Genomic DNA, 18,923 nt, shown 5'->3' on the forward strand with positions numbered 1-18,923 from the left:
CTCCGCCCGAGCCTCGAGCATTATCACTATCATCGTTATTATTGCGGTTGTTATAGTGTCGGGACTGGAAGCAAAGGATAGTAAGACGTCTTGACCTACTTTTAATGTCCCCAGACTCTTAAGGCGAAGTCATTAACCCAGAATGACTTTTAAGCAAATCTCAACACCTGGCCGACCCTGTCTGTAGGGTTTGGAAGGGAAGGAGCGTCAGGGCTGCTTGGTATTTCAGCGGGAGATTTTTGGGCACGGGATAGCATCCTTCCACACACCTCAACAGTTGAACTCAACGAGTATTGTAATCTGATACTGAGGTGTGCACTTTTGACTGGAGTCTGGGCCTAACACAGTTATAACTTTAGGGATACAGAGGTTTATGCTAGCCAATTGGTGCTTTCCCCTCCCCTAAATTTCTCTTCATGGATACGTTTGAGAACACAAAACATGGAAATACGTAAAACATAGAAAACACAGCAGAAAAAGACGTAGTGGACCATCAAATCTGTTCTTTGAGCTCTTTAATTTTTGTTTTCTTTTTAATTTATTATTTTTAATTAGGATATGTTCCTTGCACAGTCAGGCAGGTATTCAGCTGGATCTGGCATTTTTATCCACCTATCGAATCCTTTTCTAGGACCTGGGATAGACAGATGTAAATGTTTTATGATGTTAAAGGAATTGTCGCAGTATATAAGCTGTTCTAAGTAAAGCTTTTTGCAATTTTTTAAAATCTGTTTTTGTTGAATGGTGGACATACGTTTATCTCAAGTATATTTAAACCAGTTACTGATGATGTGCCTTTCATTATTAAAGACAGATTACAGAAACATAACAGAAAAGTACAACAAAGTGTGAAAAGGAAAAGCATTTTCCAGGTGTGATAAAAAATGAGTAAAAAAACCCTATAGTTAAATTGCTTGTTTGATAAAAGCAAAAGCTTGGCTTGAAAGCATTTAGTAGATCAATCACTTTCCTAAGCAAAATTCCTATAATTATGATAGATCTTCCTATTACAATTTTATCATATTTTTCTTGGTCAGATCTGATGTTTTTCAAAACAACCATTGTAGGCCAGCTTCCTAAAGTGATAAGGCTGAGATTGAGCTCCCTTTTTATTTTTACAATTTTAGTTATTTTAAAGCCCTTCCAGTTCTAAAAGTGTAGGATTTTTAAATTGAATCTTAACAAGAATTCTCTTTTTGTATTTCTACAAAATTACATTTTGGTAATGGTAAAAGACAGAGAATGAGGTGACTGGATGGAGTCACTGAAGCAGTCGGCTTAAATGGTCTCCGGGGGATGGTAGAGGACAGGAAGGCCTGGAGTAACATTGTCCATGGGGTCGCGATGGGTCGGATACGACTTCGCAACTAACAACAACAAAAAATGATAAAAGAAATGGATGCATGGTTATAATTCCATTCAAAAAACTAAGCCACCATATAATATTTATGCCATTAAATGGTGATAACTGTAGAGAACTGCAGAGATTATTTTGGAGAAAATATACAAGTACTCCTCAATTTACAACCGCAATTGAACCCAAAATATTTGTTGTTAAGCGAAACGATTGTGAATTTTGCCCCATGTTACAACCTTTCCCACCATAGTTGTTAAGTGAATCACAGAAGTTAAGTTAATAATATGGTTGTTAAATGAATTTGGCTTCCCCATTGACTTTTGCTTGTCAGAAGGTGTCAACTATCATAAATATGAACCAGTTGCCAACTATCCAAATTTTGATCACGTGACCATAGGGATGCTGCAACAGCTGTAACTATGAAAAATGGTCATAAGTCCCTTTTTTCAGTGCCATTGTAACTTTGAACAGTCACTAAATTAACTGTTGTAAGTCAAGGACTACTTGTACTAATAGCTAATGCAAATGGAGCTCCTGTATTAATTGTGGAGTCTGATTTCTGATGAGGCCTACTTTGAATGGCTGTCACCAATTTTGAAAGTGGAATAGCTTATTCTCTTCCAGCTCTCTTCCATTGAAAAGAGTCAAGACTAAAATTAAATTTATTTCTCAGGCTATTGTTTTCCCCATGTCAAATCAATGTTTTGCTAACATACTTTGCATATCTTCTCCAAAATAATGTCTGCAGTTCTCTATATAAACCTATTGGTTGGAGTATCTGAATTACTCAGTTTTAAATAACTGAATAATACATAGGTGGCATTTTCTCAAGAGTTTTGTTATCATGAGTTATATAAAAAGAATCATTCTGTAAATTTTCCATCATTAGTTGAGGCTGATCCGAAGAAGTCAAGTAGTTCTATCATATATTTTTTTTGAAAGGCAAAGTCAAGTTACTTTCTTATGATCTAAAGGTTACCTTAAATGTTTGCCTATTTAACAGTCTCCTATGTGATCTTAGTCATGAACAAAGAAACTACAAGAAACTGCCAAGGGCGGGAAGCTACAAATTTCATTGTACACCAACAAACTAAGGGTGACTTTTATTTTTCCCCTGCTAAGTAAATCAGTAATAACTAACTTTAACTATGGTTTATCTGTTTGTTTTATCAGTGACATCATCAAAATAAACAAGTCCCCCTCGAATGCAGACTCTACCAGGTCATGACCCTACCCGGATATGACGTGCATACCACCTCCCTACCTGATGTTGGAGTCAGAAGTTCAGGACTCCTATAGGACATGACATATTGAACCTAATCCCATGAAAAAAAAGTGACTGTCAACCCTACAGTGTGTGATTACCCAGCCTTCATCCTATATGGATTTGAATCAAAATTAAGTAAGGTGAATAATTAACAGAACTCTGGGCTGCGATGTATTTGGGAAACAAACCCTATTTATGTATTGATAAATAATAATAATTTTCTCTCATTTTTTTCTTTATGTGCTCTTTCCTTTATATTTAAACTATTCTTCAGATTCTAAAGTTTATTTTTTCCCTGCTATATTGTTTGGTAACATGAGCAAAAATATAAAGTAAAATATATTTTATAGTGGCACCATATAATTAAGATAAGTAATAAGGAAAGTATGCCCATATTCTGGTATGTATACAGTATTTGGCTTCAATTAACACTGATGTCATACATTTTGAAGACTATGGCAAAATTTGGTGGGATGTACAATTATCCCATTTTGAAGACTATGGCAAAATTTGGTGGGATGGTAGCAGCCATTTTATTTTATCTATTTTACATATATTATCTATTTGACATAGGATAATCTAATTATTTGATGTAACAGAAAAATAAATGGCAGTTTATGAAGCAGCTTTTTAAAAGTTTTTGTTGCTAACTTCCCAGCCTCAAAACAGCAAGATATGCTTCCTAAAAAGAAATAAAATGAACAAAACATGCATAAAACATGAATTTGAATTTTTAAAAATGAAAACAGTTGTAACATTGCTATGAAAATAAAATCATAGCATAACAGAGTGATACCCAGATCGCCAGCTGTGTTGCTAGTGGAGACCCCAAAAAGGGCAGCTTTTTCTTTCTTTGCAGCATTTTGAATCCTGGCTTTTTGCCACACAAATGATCCTCCGCTAGTCCTCCAAACAAGTACTCTCAATTGTACATAAGTTATAAGTAATCTTAATGTTATAAAATACAAAATAAAGTCATGTATGAAAAAAAAACTATATAGGACAACAACAAAATGCCAACATCCACATAACTGCCTGCCTGTGAATATATCTCAATTAAGTGGGTGTGGTTATGGAGATACATATTCAAATTTCATCTGTGGCATGGTAAAAACAAGTGCTACAAGATACTCTTGTATAAAAGAGTTTTATTGTATTTTCAAATGGATTGGTTACACTCCCAAACATAGAACAAATAAATCATGGAAAAATCAATGCCTTAACAGATTTTAAATGGCAGATAAAATTCTTCTTATATAACCATAAACACTGTACTGAGTCCAAAAGATATTACTGGTAGTTGACAGTCTCTTCCTTTGTTCCCTGCATATCCAAAAAGCAGTGTAGTAGTAAAGGCTCTAATAAGTCAGCAGAAGCAGCTTGCATTAAATTATTTGCATGTTGGAAATGCAGCAAAGGGAATCTTTTCTTAGTTTATTAATTACTTGTATAATATGCAAGTACAGAAGATATTAACAGAGAGCCATGTTAGTCTATGGTAGCCAAGCATTGTTGCAAACTAACACATTCTATTAAAAAATAAACTAGTGATGAAAACTTGTATGTCTTTTAATAATGCTTGCTATTTTGAAAAGATGCCACCAGACTCTTATTGATTAATGATACTTAAAGGAATGAGCAACATTCTGTTTTTAACCAGTCTTGCTCTCCTCAATCTTGCAAATGGGTGGCGATGGTAGGAACCCAAAATCATTTTATTCCTAACTTGTTCCTATCTAGTTTTACAGATAAGTGGCAGGGTGTTCTGTAGTTGCCAATTGCAGATATTCCAGGGTATCTTTGCAGTAGCTAGTCATGCACGAAATCTGCTGCATCTGGCAATCTCCCGTTGGTCTTTTTTGCAACGAGTCCTTTATCATCTCAGCAAAGTCTGCCTGCAAACGCTGCTGATTCTCCCTGGAAATAGCAGTAAATATTTTCAATTATCTATACATTTCTATCCATCAATACTTCTATTCAGGGGTGAAATCTAAAAATTTTCCCTACCAGTTCTGTGGGCGTGGCTTATTTGGTGGGCGTGGCTTGGTGGTCAGATGACTGGGTGGGCGTGGCCAATAACAATAAATAATAAAAATAATTAACTAACTATACAAAACAACAAGAGGTACCAAAAACCAACTTTCACACTTTACACACACACAACAAAACACAACACAACTGACTCACACACAGTGTAAAAGCAGCTGCACTTCACCCAAAATGGCCCCTGCAACAAGCAGGAACCTCACACTTTCACATTTTACACACACACAACACAACACAACACAACTGACTCACACACACACAAAATGCCACATACAGCTTTGTGAGATTTTGTGTGTTTGTGTAGTTAGAGTGAAACACTACAGGAACACACCAAATTTCAGAAAGCTGCACAAATATTTTATTTTATTTTATTTTATTTTATTATTTTATTTTATTTTATTATTTTATTTATTTTATTTTATTTTATTATTTTATTTTATTTTATTTTAATTTAATTTAATTTAATTTAATTTTTATTTTATTTTATTATTTTATTTTATTATTTTATTTTTTTTATTTTTTTATTTTATTTTTTTATTTTATTTTATTTTATTTTATTTTATTATTTTATTATTTTATTATTTTATTTATTTTATTTTATTTTATTTTATTTTATTTTATTTTATTTTATTTTATTTTATTTTATTTTATTTTATTATTTTATTTTATTTTATTTTATTTTATTTTATTTTATTGTGGACTTCAAATCCCAGAGTTCCTAAGTCAGCAAAGCAGGAAGTCAAAGCAACACTTTTTTTTTTCTTCAGTAGCTGAAGAAAGCATAGCGTTGCCAGCCCGAAAGAGCAGTAATTATAGGTAAGTGAGGAGGGGGCATTGGGTGGGCATGGGTGGGGGCTCTTGTAAGTTGGGGCTGTTAAAAAGTGAGTTTAAAAGCCTGCTAGGATCAGGAAACTCCTCTGGGATCGCCAGAGGAAAAAAAGTTTTAAAGTCAACTCCTCTGACGATCTCAGCTGAAGTTCCCTCATAGCAGCCCAGAACCTCTTAAGATTATAGTTTTAACATGTAGAAAACATATTTTTTAAGGTTCTGATGATGAGGAACTCAGCTGGGATGGCCAGAGGAGCCTTTTAAAGCACCCCCCCTTTTTCCTTTTTCCCCCCTTCAGCTGAAGAGGTTTTTTTTAAAAAAACTTTTAAAGTGTTCTGATGATCTCTGCTCAGCCCCGCGATCATCAGAGGGTTTTGTTTTTTTTAAAGGTATGTTTTCGGCTGAAGAAAAACTTTTAAAAGTAAAAAAAACCACCTCTGCTGATGGTGCGGCTCAGCAGAGGCAGGGGGGGCGGGCCCAGGGATTTTTGCTACCGGTCCTCCGAACCAGCAGCTGCCATCGCTACCTAATCGGGAGAGCTGGTGCAAACCGGGAGCATTTCACCCCTGCTTCTATTCCTATAAATGCTGTTTAAAAGTTGAGAATAGAGGGAGCTCATACAGCAGTGGCAACACCTAGTTGATCTTAATAATAGCAGTTTGAGACCTGGATGGCACCTGGGTGACAGACCATCAGAATATCCCAGGACTATAGAAATGGTGAAGAAATTGGGAAATAAAACCAAACAATAACAGAAAACAGTGGCAAGCCACTCTCCTGAATACAACAGATATCTACACATATACACACCAAGAACCAAACTCACTTGTGGTGAGAATGTACTTTTTTATGTGTCTCTATATCTTACAGGGGGTGAAGTTAGTTTTGGAATGCATAAACCTGACCTCCAAAAGCACCCCACCCTCAGAAAATAACAAATAGGAAGAATATATACTGCAAAAGATTTTTTTCTCTCTATCAAAAGGAAAACAAGAACTATCAATCAACTACACAAAAATCCATCCTGATTTGAATACTGGTTAATATCACAGCTTTTAAAAAATACAAAAAAACCTCTTACGCAGAAGGAGGCGATGGAAGATTATATTGCTGATCCTTCACACCTGTCAGCCAATAAGTAATCTCAGTTCCTTTGCCCTGATATGAAATGATAAGATTATAATTAATTAACTATTATAATTATAATTATTATTATTTTGAATATATATCAATATCAATACATGAATAGTGAGACATCTGGGTATCATTCATTTGAATACAAGTAGTAATGATAGTATTAATATTATGTTATTTAAATCATACTTATGTAATTGTAATAATATTATTTTACATATTTGTATTAAAATATAAGCCTTCATTATTTAATTGTTCAACATTTTAGTCCCCCATTCTAATAACAATAACAATATCATGGTATCACCATCTTTCAACCTCTAATCTTTATGTCTAGCTATTTCTTTTAATATGTTATATAAAAATGTGCATAATAATATTCCCTCTATTTCTGGTGTCTGCCTCTAGTCTAGCTCCTGGTAAAGCCAATCTTGTGTTACAAAACATTTCCTCTATCTGTCATCTCTTGCCCGTTTTAATATTTCAATTCTTATTCGTTTTTTGACTTGCCTCCCAAATTCCTCCCTTGGGTCTTCTCTAGCTACATCTTTCCTATTTAATTTAAATATTTCTTCCATCTCTACTATCTTTTGTTGCCAAACCTCCAGAGGATCAGCCCAACTCTCCATTTTCTTTTCAAAGATATCTTTCTGTTTATCTAGTATCATTTTTGATCTTTTAGCATGCATTTTCCCTGAATTGCTTCATACATTTTTATTACCTTTTCCCTCTTATCTTCTTGTTTTGTTTGCTTATTTAGTTCTGTCTTTTCCCCTGGTCTCTCCATTGTCTCCTCTATTTCCTGGGCTTTTTTATCATTATTCGTGATCCCTTGTGGAGCATTTTCTAACTTCCCATTTTTGTTGTTCATTAAGTCCATTATCTCCCTGTGATTCCTTGTCATAGTATCATGAATGCTTTGAAACATCACCATCAATTCTTTTTGCAACCCACTTATTTCCCCCTGCTGAAACATCTTGCCTTCTTTTTTGATAAGTCCAAATATCGATCAGTAGTCTGTCAATGTTCTATCACTGCCCAGAGTCTCTACTAGTTTTGCCCTCAGAAAGTCGATCTGGAAACCATTTACTCAGTCCTGAAGTTGCTTCTCCAGAAATAAAGTAATATGGTCCCACAGTTAGTCAATTTAGCTCTTTTTAGGTAATCCAGGAAAATTTCCAAATGTCTCCTTAAGTCCCCATTATAAGTTCAATCATAACTCCTGATATTTAAAAGTCACTTTACTTAGATGTCTTCCTTATTTTCAATGTTAGAGCTCCAGTAGTCATGGAATAGATAAGTATAAAGCAATAAATAGCACAGCAGTCCTCCAAGTACACCGCCCCGAGTCTTCGGAGATGGGCGATATAAAAATTTGAAAAATAAATAAATAAATAAATAAATAAGTGTTATTTCCACTTTCTCCTCTGTTTTATCAGTATTTTTCTTAGGGTTGTAGGAATATAATGTATTCCATTCACCAGTAGATGGCGCCTTCCGTTTAACTTCAACATTGCATAGATTCTAACAAGTTCAGTTTCTATTTATTCAAACAAATAATAAAAATTCTGACAAGTAATTCCAACATTTTAAAATACCTTATTGCCAATAAAAATTAGAGATCCAATTTTTCTGTGTTTTTAAAGGTTTTGCGCTCTCTTTTTAATATTCTTTTCTTTTCTTTCAGGTCTATGATTTTCTTCTCTGTAATTGTTCACCACTTAAACAAACTCTTCAAAGAGTCCCTTTTCCAGAGTTTATTTTCTTTAGGGTAGGTTTCAGGTTAAAAAAAAGTCACCTCACTGTTGACTGGTGTGGATGAACAGTCACTGTTCATCCACACCATTCCAGCATAGTCTTTGTTTCTTTGGCTGCCCCAGCTTCACAGCAGCCATAATGGCTGCCTCTCCTCTTCTTTGTTGGATGAGAGGGAATTAGCTGGATTAAGCAGGACAGCCACCACTCTCCATGATCTGCAGGGAACCCCTCCACTCTTCATCACCACTAAAGGGTGTCTTTAGCCCCTTATGGGGCCCTCCAACAAAGGGATTCAGTGGGAGTTCATGGAGCCCTGGTTTTTACATCCGATAGCACAGTGACATCAACTGGAAGTCCAATTATTGTGGTTACTATATTGCATGATTTTTTTTAAAAAAAGCAAACCATTTAAACCCACTGAATGTATAAATACATAAAATAACACATTATGTTGTGATTAATTCAACCTCAGGATTTGCTAGCATGACAATTAAAAGAAGGAGAAGAAAGAAAAGGCCTTGGACAAGATGCTATTTTATAAAGTAAGCAATTCCAAAATTCTTCACTATAAAGTGAAACGGGACTATTTTTTCCCTGAGGAGGAAGAAGACATTTTGCTTCTCATCCAAGAAGCTTAATCGGTTCTGGCAGGATGGTGGTGGGGGCAGGGAGGTTCGAAGGATCATATTTCTTTGGCAGTCATCTGGTTATTAGCACTCTCCCTAAGAGCTCTTGAAGCCACTTGCAGGATTTATCTGTGCAAATTGGGGATGTGTGTGTGAAGCTGCTCAATGTTAACATAAATGGCTTCTTTTACCCATTTTTAAAACCAAAGCTGGACCATTATGTTAACACTGAGCAGCCCTCTCTCAACAGAGGGGAGTGATAAGACACCATCTATCTTCCGCCTACAATGCAGCCCTTGCAGCAGTTCGAAGAAGATTTGCATTCCGATACAGGTAAGTCTGAGGGCACAGTTAAATCCTCCAAGTGGCCTTAGGAGTTCTCAGGGAAAGTATTATGACCAGATGACTGCAAAAGAAATATGATGCTTCCAACCCCCTCCCATCCTGTCAGAACTAAGCCTTCCATTGCCCCCACCATCCTGTCAGAATGATGAAACTTCTTGGATGAGAAGCGAAATGTCTTCTTCCTCAGGGGGAAAAACAGTCCAGTTGCCTTTTGAAAAAGCACTTTTGAAGCAACTATGACCTGGATGACTGAGAATCTCCGCAGACATTCTTTATCACAAATTCCTTATTCCATGGACAACCCCCTCCCCCCCCAAAATTCAAAAAATGATCACACTGCTGCAAACCAGGAATGTATTTCCCAATCCAAGTTCATACAATAAAATTTATTACAAATAATCCTCACTTATCAAGAGTAACTGGGACCAGCAACTACGCCAGTAAAGGACATGGTTGTAAGGCACCACACTGAGTTATTGCAGTTGTAAAGCAACTTGCCAACTTACGATGAATGTTCCAGCAGTATTAGTTGCTATAGTTAGATGAATCCTGTTATTACAGCATCCCACAGTCACATGATTATCATTTGTGACCTGCTGCCAGCCTCCCCATTGATTTTGCTTGTCAAAAGATGGCAGTGAAGGTCACAAAAGTGATCATGTGATGTTCTACTTGTGATCTGATCATTGATTACCCCAAATCACAATCAAGTAACCACAGGGACTCTGCAATAGGTATAGTTATAAGGATCCGCCATAAGTACCTCCCTCATTCCATACTGTTGTAATTTCAAATGGTCACTGAATGAGTGGATGTTAAGTGAAGCCTACCTTTAAGTAGTCTGGACACAACCGAGCTATAAGTTATATTTTTTTAAAAAGCTACGTAGCTCTTAAATAAATGTTCACTGTAAACAGATTTTTAAAATTATGAATATATGGGTATAGATTACCTTCAAATATGTTTCTCCCCGTTCTTCATACTGGAACTGACAGTCTGTCCTCTTCAGAATATCAATAGTGGAACCACTTACATGAATCCGCAAAGCTAAAAGTAAGCATATAAAAATACACAATATTTGTAAGATAGTTTTATTATTATTTATTATTACTATTGTGCCAAAGTTATACAGTTGATATTTAATAATTCCTGATTTTTTTAATGGGTGGAAACAATAGAATCCAGTTATCTGAAAAACACCATTGTTTTTATAAGAAACATTTGTAATTAAGTATATGTAATGCTGAACATACTAACATAAATTTGGATTAGCTTTGCTGATTTTATTTATTTGTTTGGTCATATAACAATATATAAACCAATCATATCCAAGACTCAAGGTAGTTTACATTAACCACAAAATCCAAATGTACTAAAATGGTTCCTGCAACAAACCTGCCTAAAACAAAATGAACCACATCTTAGTCCTGGTACATGAGGGCAGGTATAATATTACGGCTATTATTGAAACTGGATGTGATGGAACCATGTACAAGCTATATATGTTGCAGTGCCTTGTAATCTAAATTCAGAAAAATTACACACTTATCTATGAGAGAGTGATTGGCCCCAGATTCTAATAAGTCTATCATATTTTGATAAAATGTTTCTTTTTATATATGGAATTCTGAATTTGATTGTATAAAATATTGTATAGTTAGAAACTCTGAAACTCTATTCTTACGTAAACCTGTAGACTCCATTCTTGAAGCTGTGTTCACTGTGTCTCCAAACAAGCAGTAACGAGGCATTTTAATTCCAACCACACCAGCTGCGCATGGACCTGAACACAAGACAAAATAGAAATTGTCTGAAAAGATAAGTCCACATTGTCTAATTAATCTCACTGTTTACAATCCCTTAATCATGTGTATCAATATTTGTAACTCATAGCTGTATGCTTATTCATGGATGTTTACACCCATAGTTAATAGTTTCTCGTGAGTTAAGAGTATAAAAAGTTATGCCATAATCAATTACCAATCATATGAGTAGAATGAACTATAGTCAACCAAAAATTATGCCACAATCAAGTTATTAAGATACCATAAATTACTAGTTATTTTTCCTAATGTGTGTTTATGAAAAGATATGGCAAAGGAATGAATGTAGCAGGATTGATTTGATCAATTATGTTTATGAACTGAGAGCACTGGTAAAGAATACTTTCTCTCCCTGCATATATAAATGGTGCAATTGGAAACATGTTAAAAGATACATATAAGATGGAACGACTATGCAATATTTTTAAGATGTGTGATCATTGCATCTCTGTCTTATAATTGGAAGAATGTTGTCACTGTTCCCTCATATAAAGGAAAAGGCAACTAGAGTGAATGAAAATCTCAGGTGGTTTGATAAATGTGCTTGGGAAGATATTCAGCAGAATGCTGATTGAAATATCCTGGCATTGAGCAAAATTTGACAAACATCTTATTCCGTTGTTTGTTTGCTTATTTGTTTGTTTAATGTTTTTAGTAGATTATTAGGAATTGTTTGACTGTGAAAATGTATTCTATGTAAAACAAAGATATGTGATGTCCCTTGATTGTTTAATACATGTATGGGTAAATGACTAAATGTTTATATTGATATACTACATTGATATATATATATTTCGTAGCGGTTTTATATATATATATAACCGCTAGAGAAATATATGCAACCAAATAAAAACTGAATGCACACATTACCACACCAAGCAGGAAGAGGACCTTCTGCGCACAAATTCCAATTGTGCCTTTTATAATTTTGTGAACAGTAAACTTAAAGACTCAAGATTCATCCCACCACTAAAAGATTCTAATGGCAAAGAATGCAATGACAAAACAGTTAAAGCAAACCTCTTTAACACATTCTTTGGCTCAGTTTTTGTTAATAGTGATGACACATATCCGACATTCCCAAATCGTACCAGCAATGAGTATGACGACTGAACACATATAGATTTCACAGAAGATAATATTGGAAAAGCTCTTCATAACTTGAAATCATCTCTGTCTATTGGACCTGATGGACTATGTGCATACTTCTTAAAAAAAACTTTTCACTAATATAGCAGAACCCCTAAGCATAATCTTTGATAAAGCTTTCACGACCAGTTCCCTTCCCAAACTTTGGTCACTAGCCACAGTCATCCCAATCTTCAAAAAAGGAGGCCCCAGCCATACGGGTCTGGATGGGGAGAAACAGACTCAAGCTCAATCCCTCCAAGACGGAGTGGCTGTGGATGCCGGCACCCCGGTACAGTCAGCTGCACCCGCAGCTGACTGTTGGGGGCGAGTTAGTGGCCCCAAAGGAGGTGGTTCGCAACTTGGGCGTCCTCCTGGATGGTCGGCTGTCCTTTGATGAACATCTGGCGGCCGCCTCCAGGAGGGCCTTTTACCAAGTTCTCTTGGTAAAGAGTTGCGTCCCTTCCTTGACCGGGATGCCTTGTGCACAGTCACTCACGTTCTGGTTACGTCTCGGCTGGATTATTGCAATGCTCTCTACATGGGGCTGCCCTTGAGGTGCACCCGGAGGCTGCAGTTAGTCCAGAATGCAGCTGCGCGAGTGGTAATGGGAGCCACTCGTGGCTCCCATGTAACACCACTGCTCCGTAGTCTGCACTGGCTTCCTGTAGTCTTTCGGGTGCGCTTCAAGATCCTGGTTACCACCTTTAAAGCGCTCCATGGCTTAGGACCCGGGTACTTACGAGACCGCCTGCTGTTACCTTATGCCTCCCACCGACCCGTACGCTCTCACAGAGAGGGCCTTCTCAGGGTGCCGTCTGCCAAACAATGTCGGCTGGCGGCCCCCAGGAGTAGGGCCTTCTCTGTGGGAGCACCAATGCTCTGGAATGAACTCCCCCCTGGCTTACGTCAAGTGCCTGATCTTCGGACCTTTCGTCGTGAGCTAAAAACATATTTATTCATTCAAGCAGGACTGGCATCAATAGTTGATTTTAAATTGGGGTTTTATTAATATTTTAAATTTTTAAATCTTTTTAATTATCAGCCGTTTAGTAATAGTTTTATTTTAAATTCTTTTAATTGTATATATTCTGTATCTTATTTTGGCTGTACACTGCCCTGAGTCCTTCGGGAGAAGGGCGGTATAAAAATTTAATAAAATAAAATAAATAAATAAATAAAATAGTTGAAAATTACAGACCAATCCCTCTATGCTGCGTCACCTGCAAAGTCATGGAAAAAATCATCAACCAATCCATTACCTTCCACTTAGAAATACACAACCTACTCTCTAATAAACAATTTGGTTTCAGAAAAAAATTATCATGTAACTTGTAAAAACATATGGACTACACTGGCCCATACATATGGTCTCCACTGTAAAAACATATGGACTACAAATCTACATAGACTTCTGCAAAGCTTTTGACTCAGTAGTACATGATAAACTCCTCCTAAAACTAAAATCCTATGGCATTTCAGGACCCCTTCACAATTGGATATCTGCTTTTCTGTCTAACAGACAACAAGTGGTTAAAATTGGCAATGCTCTATCAAATCCTGTTCCTGTCAAGAGTGGCGTTCCTCAAGGTAGCGTTCTTGGACCAACACTCTTCATACTATACATAAATGATCTTTGTGACCATATTTCAAGTAATTGTGTTCTCTTTGCTGACAATGTCAAACTATTTAACACCACCGACAATACATCTACCATTCAAAAAGACCTTGATCTTCTAACCGCTTGGTCTAAAACTTGGCAACTCCAAATCTCAACCAGCAAATGCTCAGTCTTACATATTGTAAAAAAGAACCCAAACACTAAGTACATGTTTGATGGACATTACCTTACAGATGACCCCCAACCTGTTAAAGACCTTGGAGTTTTCATATCAAATAATCTAAGTGCCAAAGCCCACTGCAACAACATAGCAAAAAAAGCTCTAAGAGTTGTAAATTTAATTTTGGGTAGCTTCTTTTCCAAAAACACTACACTACTAATCAGAGCATATAAAACATTTGCTAGGCCAATCCTTGAATACAGCTCGCCTGTCTGGAACCCACACATTTCTGACATCAATACAATTGAACATGTCCAGAAATATTTTACAAGAAGAGTTCTCCACTCCTCTGAAAACAACAAAATACCTTATCCCACCAGACTTGAAATCCTAGGTTTAGAAAACTTGGAACTTCGTCGCCTTCGACAAGACCTAAGTTTAACTCATAGAATCATCTATTGTAATGTCCTTCCTGTTAAAGACTACTTCAGCTTCAATTACAATAATACAAGAGCAACCAATAGATTTAAACTTAATGTTAACCGCTTCAATCTAGGTTGCAGAAAATATGACTTCTTTAACAGAGTTATCAGTGCTTGGAACACATTACCTGACTCTGTGGTCTCTTCTCATAATCCCAAAAGCTTTAACCAAAAACTTTCTACTATTGATCTCACCCTATTCCTAAAAGGACTATAAGGGGCATGCATAAGAGCACAAACGTGCCTACCGTTCCTGTCCTATTGTTTTTTTATTCTTATACATGTATGCTTATACTTCCTCATATTTCCTCATATATATATTTATATACTATATAACCATTTTGTGTGATGCTTATGTATATTGTTTTGACAAAAATAAATAAATAAATAAAAGATTTATTTTATATTAGATATAAAATATTAGACATATTAGATTTATGTTGCATACACAAATGTGGATGTGGCTTTGTTCACGGATGATATCATGCTGATGGTTGAGAATATAAGTGATTTGCAGTGACTGTGCACGAGATTATATAATGAGGTATATCAGTCTGAAAAATATTGCACTAAAATCTAAGACACATTGGTCAAACACCATAAAACAAATATCTGAAGGAAGAGTGGATGGGCTGAGACTTAGCAGAAGGTGGAAAATTTTACTGCTAGATGGAACTGATTAAATTCTGAAAAACAGAGGGGTAAGAAGTATGCAGAGCAAAAGACAGGACATGAATTAAAGACCACACATGAATTGTTGAATTGACATGGCGAAAAAAGGATGGTTTGCAACACTGAAAAATATGGAAAGATACAATAAATGCTGCTAAGTAGTGATATAAACTATATTTTAGTTTCCTTTTCTTTTCTCATATTTCCTGCTGTTAATTTCTTTTCATTACTGATTCTTACTCCTCTTCTAGACTTTGCATAGTTGCTTCTCTCAAATGGGAATAGCATAAGAGCTAAATATCAATATTTGTTTAATATTTTTCTATTGAAATAATAAAAAATGTATCAGTTCAGTAATTTATTTGCAGCCTTTGATGCACTTAGTTCAAGCACTCCTTTGCAGTCCACAGCCTACAACACAGTCTGGAAGGAAGGCTTGTTACACAAACTACAACTGAACATTCCATGTCAAAAGACTATCCACCTTATTAATAATATGCTGAGTGACAGGACTTTTCAAATAATAATGGGAGGGGAAAAAAGCGAGGTGCTCTTCCAAATCTAAAATTGCCTTATTTCTGAATCTCAAGCAGAATTCTTTTCTTCTCAATTCCAATTATGTCAAATTGTCTAAATCCTTTTTCATCTCTCTGTTATTTCATTTTACTTTATCAGTAATTTGTTTTGGTTCTCCTCAAGTTCTTCAATTTGTTTTTTCTTCTTCTTCTTTCATTCCTTCTTTCATCTTTACAAACCTTTCTTCCATTCTCTCTTCAGATGCAGCTAGTTTAAACAGATTTGACAGATTCAGATACTTTTTCCCCAACTTTTGAAACCTTTTTGTAATATTCCCAAAATAATAGTGTTTTTTATTGGTTGTTTTAAGAATCCTTTTCTTCCCTCACAACATTTTGCTGCTTTTGCAGTAGTAACCATTTTTAAAATTTGTAATCCAAATGAAAAAGTGATTCAGATGAGTTCCAGAAAATCCTGGTGAAGATACTACAAAAAAGGTTATTTAAACTTTAACATTTTTTTAATGAGATGCAAATAGTACACAGGCAGAGCAAAGTATATAGGATTAATATATGATTTGCAAAATTAAGAAATACTGTATATTAAGGGATATTCTTGTGTACTTTTTCATGAAGAAGACCAGAGACCAGGTTTTGGGGCAACATTCCAAGATCAGACTGAAGATTAACAATGTAGATGCAACTATACTTAAATAAATTTTGATCAAGATAATGAGCAAGAGAAAAGAGTTTTTTTCCTGAAAAGTTCAGACAGAAAACAGATACCATTTGGGATAAAGTCAGTGGTGGGATTCAGGTGGTTTGCACTGGTTCAGGAGAACCATTTGTTAACTTTCTGAGCATTTTGGTGAACCAGCTGTTGGAAGAAATCTCCTTCTAACAGCCTTTTGTTTTTCCCACTTTACAGGGCTAATCCTGTCAGGAAGGCAGTAAGGAGAGTTTCTAGCCTAATCCTTAACTTTATTGCCCTGCTTAAGTGTTTTTAGAAACTGCCTCTGGGTTAAGCCTTATTACATTGTAACAGCAGTTAAAGGTTCTTGGCAGTACACCCAGACTAGCCGGAGCCACTTCTCTGGAATTTTTTCCCTTTGCTGGTACTTTTATTAGGGGCTTGACTGTTTTTTTAAAGTTTTTTACACTACTTTAGTGGTTCCTGGCACTGTCCTTTTGGGGTGTACTTCCAAGAGTCAGTATACAAGCTTGGTACTCTGTCTGATTTTTTACTGCCTTTCTGGGTGCATGTGATCTTTCCTTAAATCTGGATGATTTCCTTAGGATATCTTGTGAGGTGAACGAGACCAGCTGGTATCTTTAAGTGGTGCAAACGGATCTAAGGATTGCTTCTCCTGGGTGGGAAACTGTGCTTTGTCAGTTCACTGAGCAGAGGAGTCTCTTGTCTATGCGGATTCTTCAGTCAGCCAGGTCATAGTTGTCCAAAGCTGCTTTTTTCAAGAGTCAACTGGGTTTTCTTAGTTTCCAGAAAGTCCAGTTGCCTCTTGAAAAAGGACCTTTGGGACAGGAGTCTCTTTCATTGCTTCGGAGCGACCAAGACATCATACTCACTGATAGTAAGATTAAAAAAAAAAAAAAAGGAGGTAGGGGTGTGGATCCTTCAATTTATTTTAATTTTCTCTCATGACTATAAGGCTTAGTCACATGGCACCAGACTTGAAGTTTTTTTAGATATTTGTGGCATGTACTAATTTTATTGTGATCCTGACAAGCTTGGGAGGGCAGAGACTTGAACCTGGGTCCCCTATGTAATTTGTTAATTTGTCTCTTTAGCTTGGCATTCTATAGCCCAAATGTACCCATCCACTTTCTGGAGAGCTTAAATGACCTCTTTGCTAAAGGGTTTCACTTTATGAGCAAGAATTGGTGTTGATAGTTATCATTGCATTTTAACTATTTTAATTCCTCAAGGTGCTCTGACACCCTGCCTGATTTGTAACTCTGATTTGCAGGTATTGCTAATCAAAAGGAAGGTATTCAGACAGAATGGTTTAGATTTCCATGATTGCTGTGACTGTCATTGATTTTCAGTGTGTATTCCCCCATTTCTAATATAATGATTGGTATTTAGGGCAGCTTTTTGCAAGCAAATAAGCTGTTTGTATTTTTGTACAGGTAATCCTTGACTTACAACAGTTCATTTAGTGACCATTCAAAGTTACAATGGCATTGAAAAAAGTGACTTATGACTATTTTTCATACTTATGACTGTTGCCGCATCCCCACGGTCATGAGAGGCCATGCAAGGCAAAATGCCCCTCGACATGAATGATGTCGAGTTGGCCATGCCTATCCAGTCACATACCCACCCAACCACACCTACCCAGCGGGTCATTAGGGCAGAGAACCGGTTGTTAAATTATTTGAATCCCACCACTGTACCAAGTGGATCCTTACTTTTAAACAACAGAAATTTATATTGAATTCAGTACAAAAACCAAGAGAATTTCTAGAATAATTTAAAGTGGAAAAGGAAGAAATGAAAATAGTGGTCATAAAAAGGACTAAACAACTACAGAATACTGAGGAAGAGGCTCCCATCTTAGGCACTACAGGTAGTGACTTTTCTTGACATTCTTGACATAAATATGAATGTTTAACACAGAATATAAATGGAGCAAATACTCCTCAAAAAAGAACATTGTTTGATTATTTGAAAAAAAAAATAAAACTAGATACATTCTGCTTATAAGAAAACTTATCACGTAAAAAGATAAAATATTTGGTTTAGACAGATATAGAGTGTCAAGGTTCCAGAAATACAGAAGAGTCTAATATGGTTTCCAGGCCTGACATAGAGTTTATTTCAATGGAGTTGTTTTGTATATGAATCCACAATTACAATCAGAGTTGTTATTAGCTGATGGTATAGAACATGTGGAAACTAATCTAAACCAGATGTTCTTGACAGTTCTACTCAATCTTTATTGTTCTTGATGAGAAAGTCAAGATAGCAATAAAACTTGCTTTAGACCAGTGGTCCCCAACTTTTTGGGTGCCAGGGACCAGTTCCATGGAGAAAGGTTTTTCCATGGACCGGAGGGTGCATGGTTTTGCATGCTACCTGCATCCTGTGGATGGGGCTTCACTTGTTTACACAGTCTGGTTTCTGGCATGCATAGACCAGT

The 18,923-nt window shown here is 36.0% G+C and overlaps 1 protein-coding gene across 1 annotated transcript in view; it reads right to left on the minus strand.

Annotated features, from left to right (window-relative positions):
* Positions 1 to 3,778: 3,778 nt before the first annotated feature.
* Positions 3,779 to 18,923, minus strand: part of GUCY2C (guanylate cyclase 2C) — a 96,369-nt gene continuing 81,224 nt past the window's right edge. Inside the window, exons 24-27 of the mRNA XM_058191663.1 lie at positions 11,046 to 11,144; positions 10,314 to 10,408; positions 6,580 to 6,656; positions 3,779 to 4,541 (exon numbers count right to left, since the gene is read on the minus strand). Of these exons, the coding sequence (XP_058047646.1) occupies positions 4,367 to 4,541; positions 6,580 to 6,656; positions 10,314 to 10,408; positions 11,046 to 11,144 (446 nt within the window). The 3' untranslated portion in view covers positions 3,779 to 4,366. The remainder of the gene's footprint in view (positions 4,542 to 6,579; positions 6,657 to 10,313; positions 10,409 to 11,045; positions 11,145 to 18,923) is intronic.

The sequence above is a fragment of the Ahaetulla prasina genome, chromosome 7, assembly GCF_028640845.1.
Source record: "Ahaetulla prasina isolate Xishuangbanna chromosome 7, ASM2864084v1, whole genome shotgun sequence".
Lineage (NCBI taxonomy): Eukaryota > Metazoa > Chordata > Lepidosauria > Squamata > Colubridae > Ahaetulla > Ahaetulla prasina.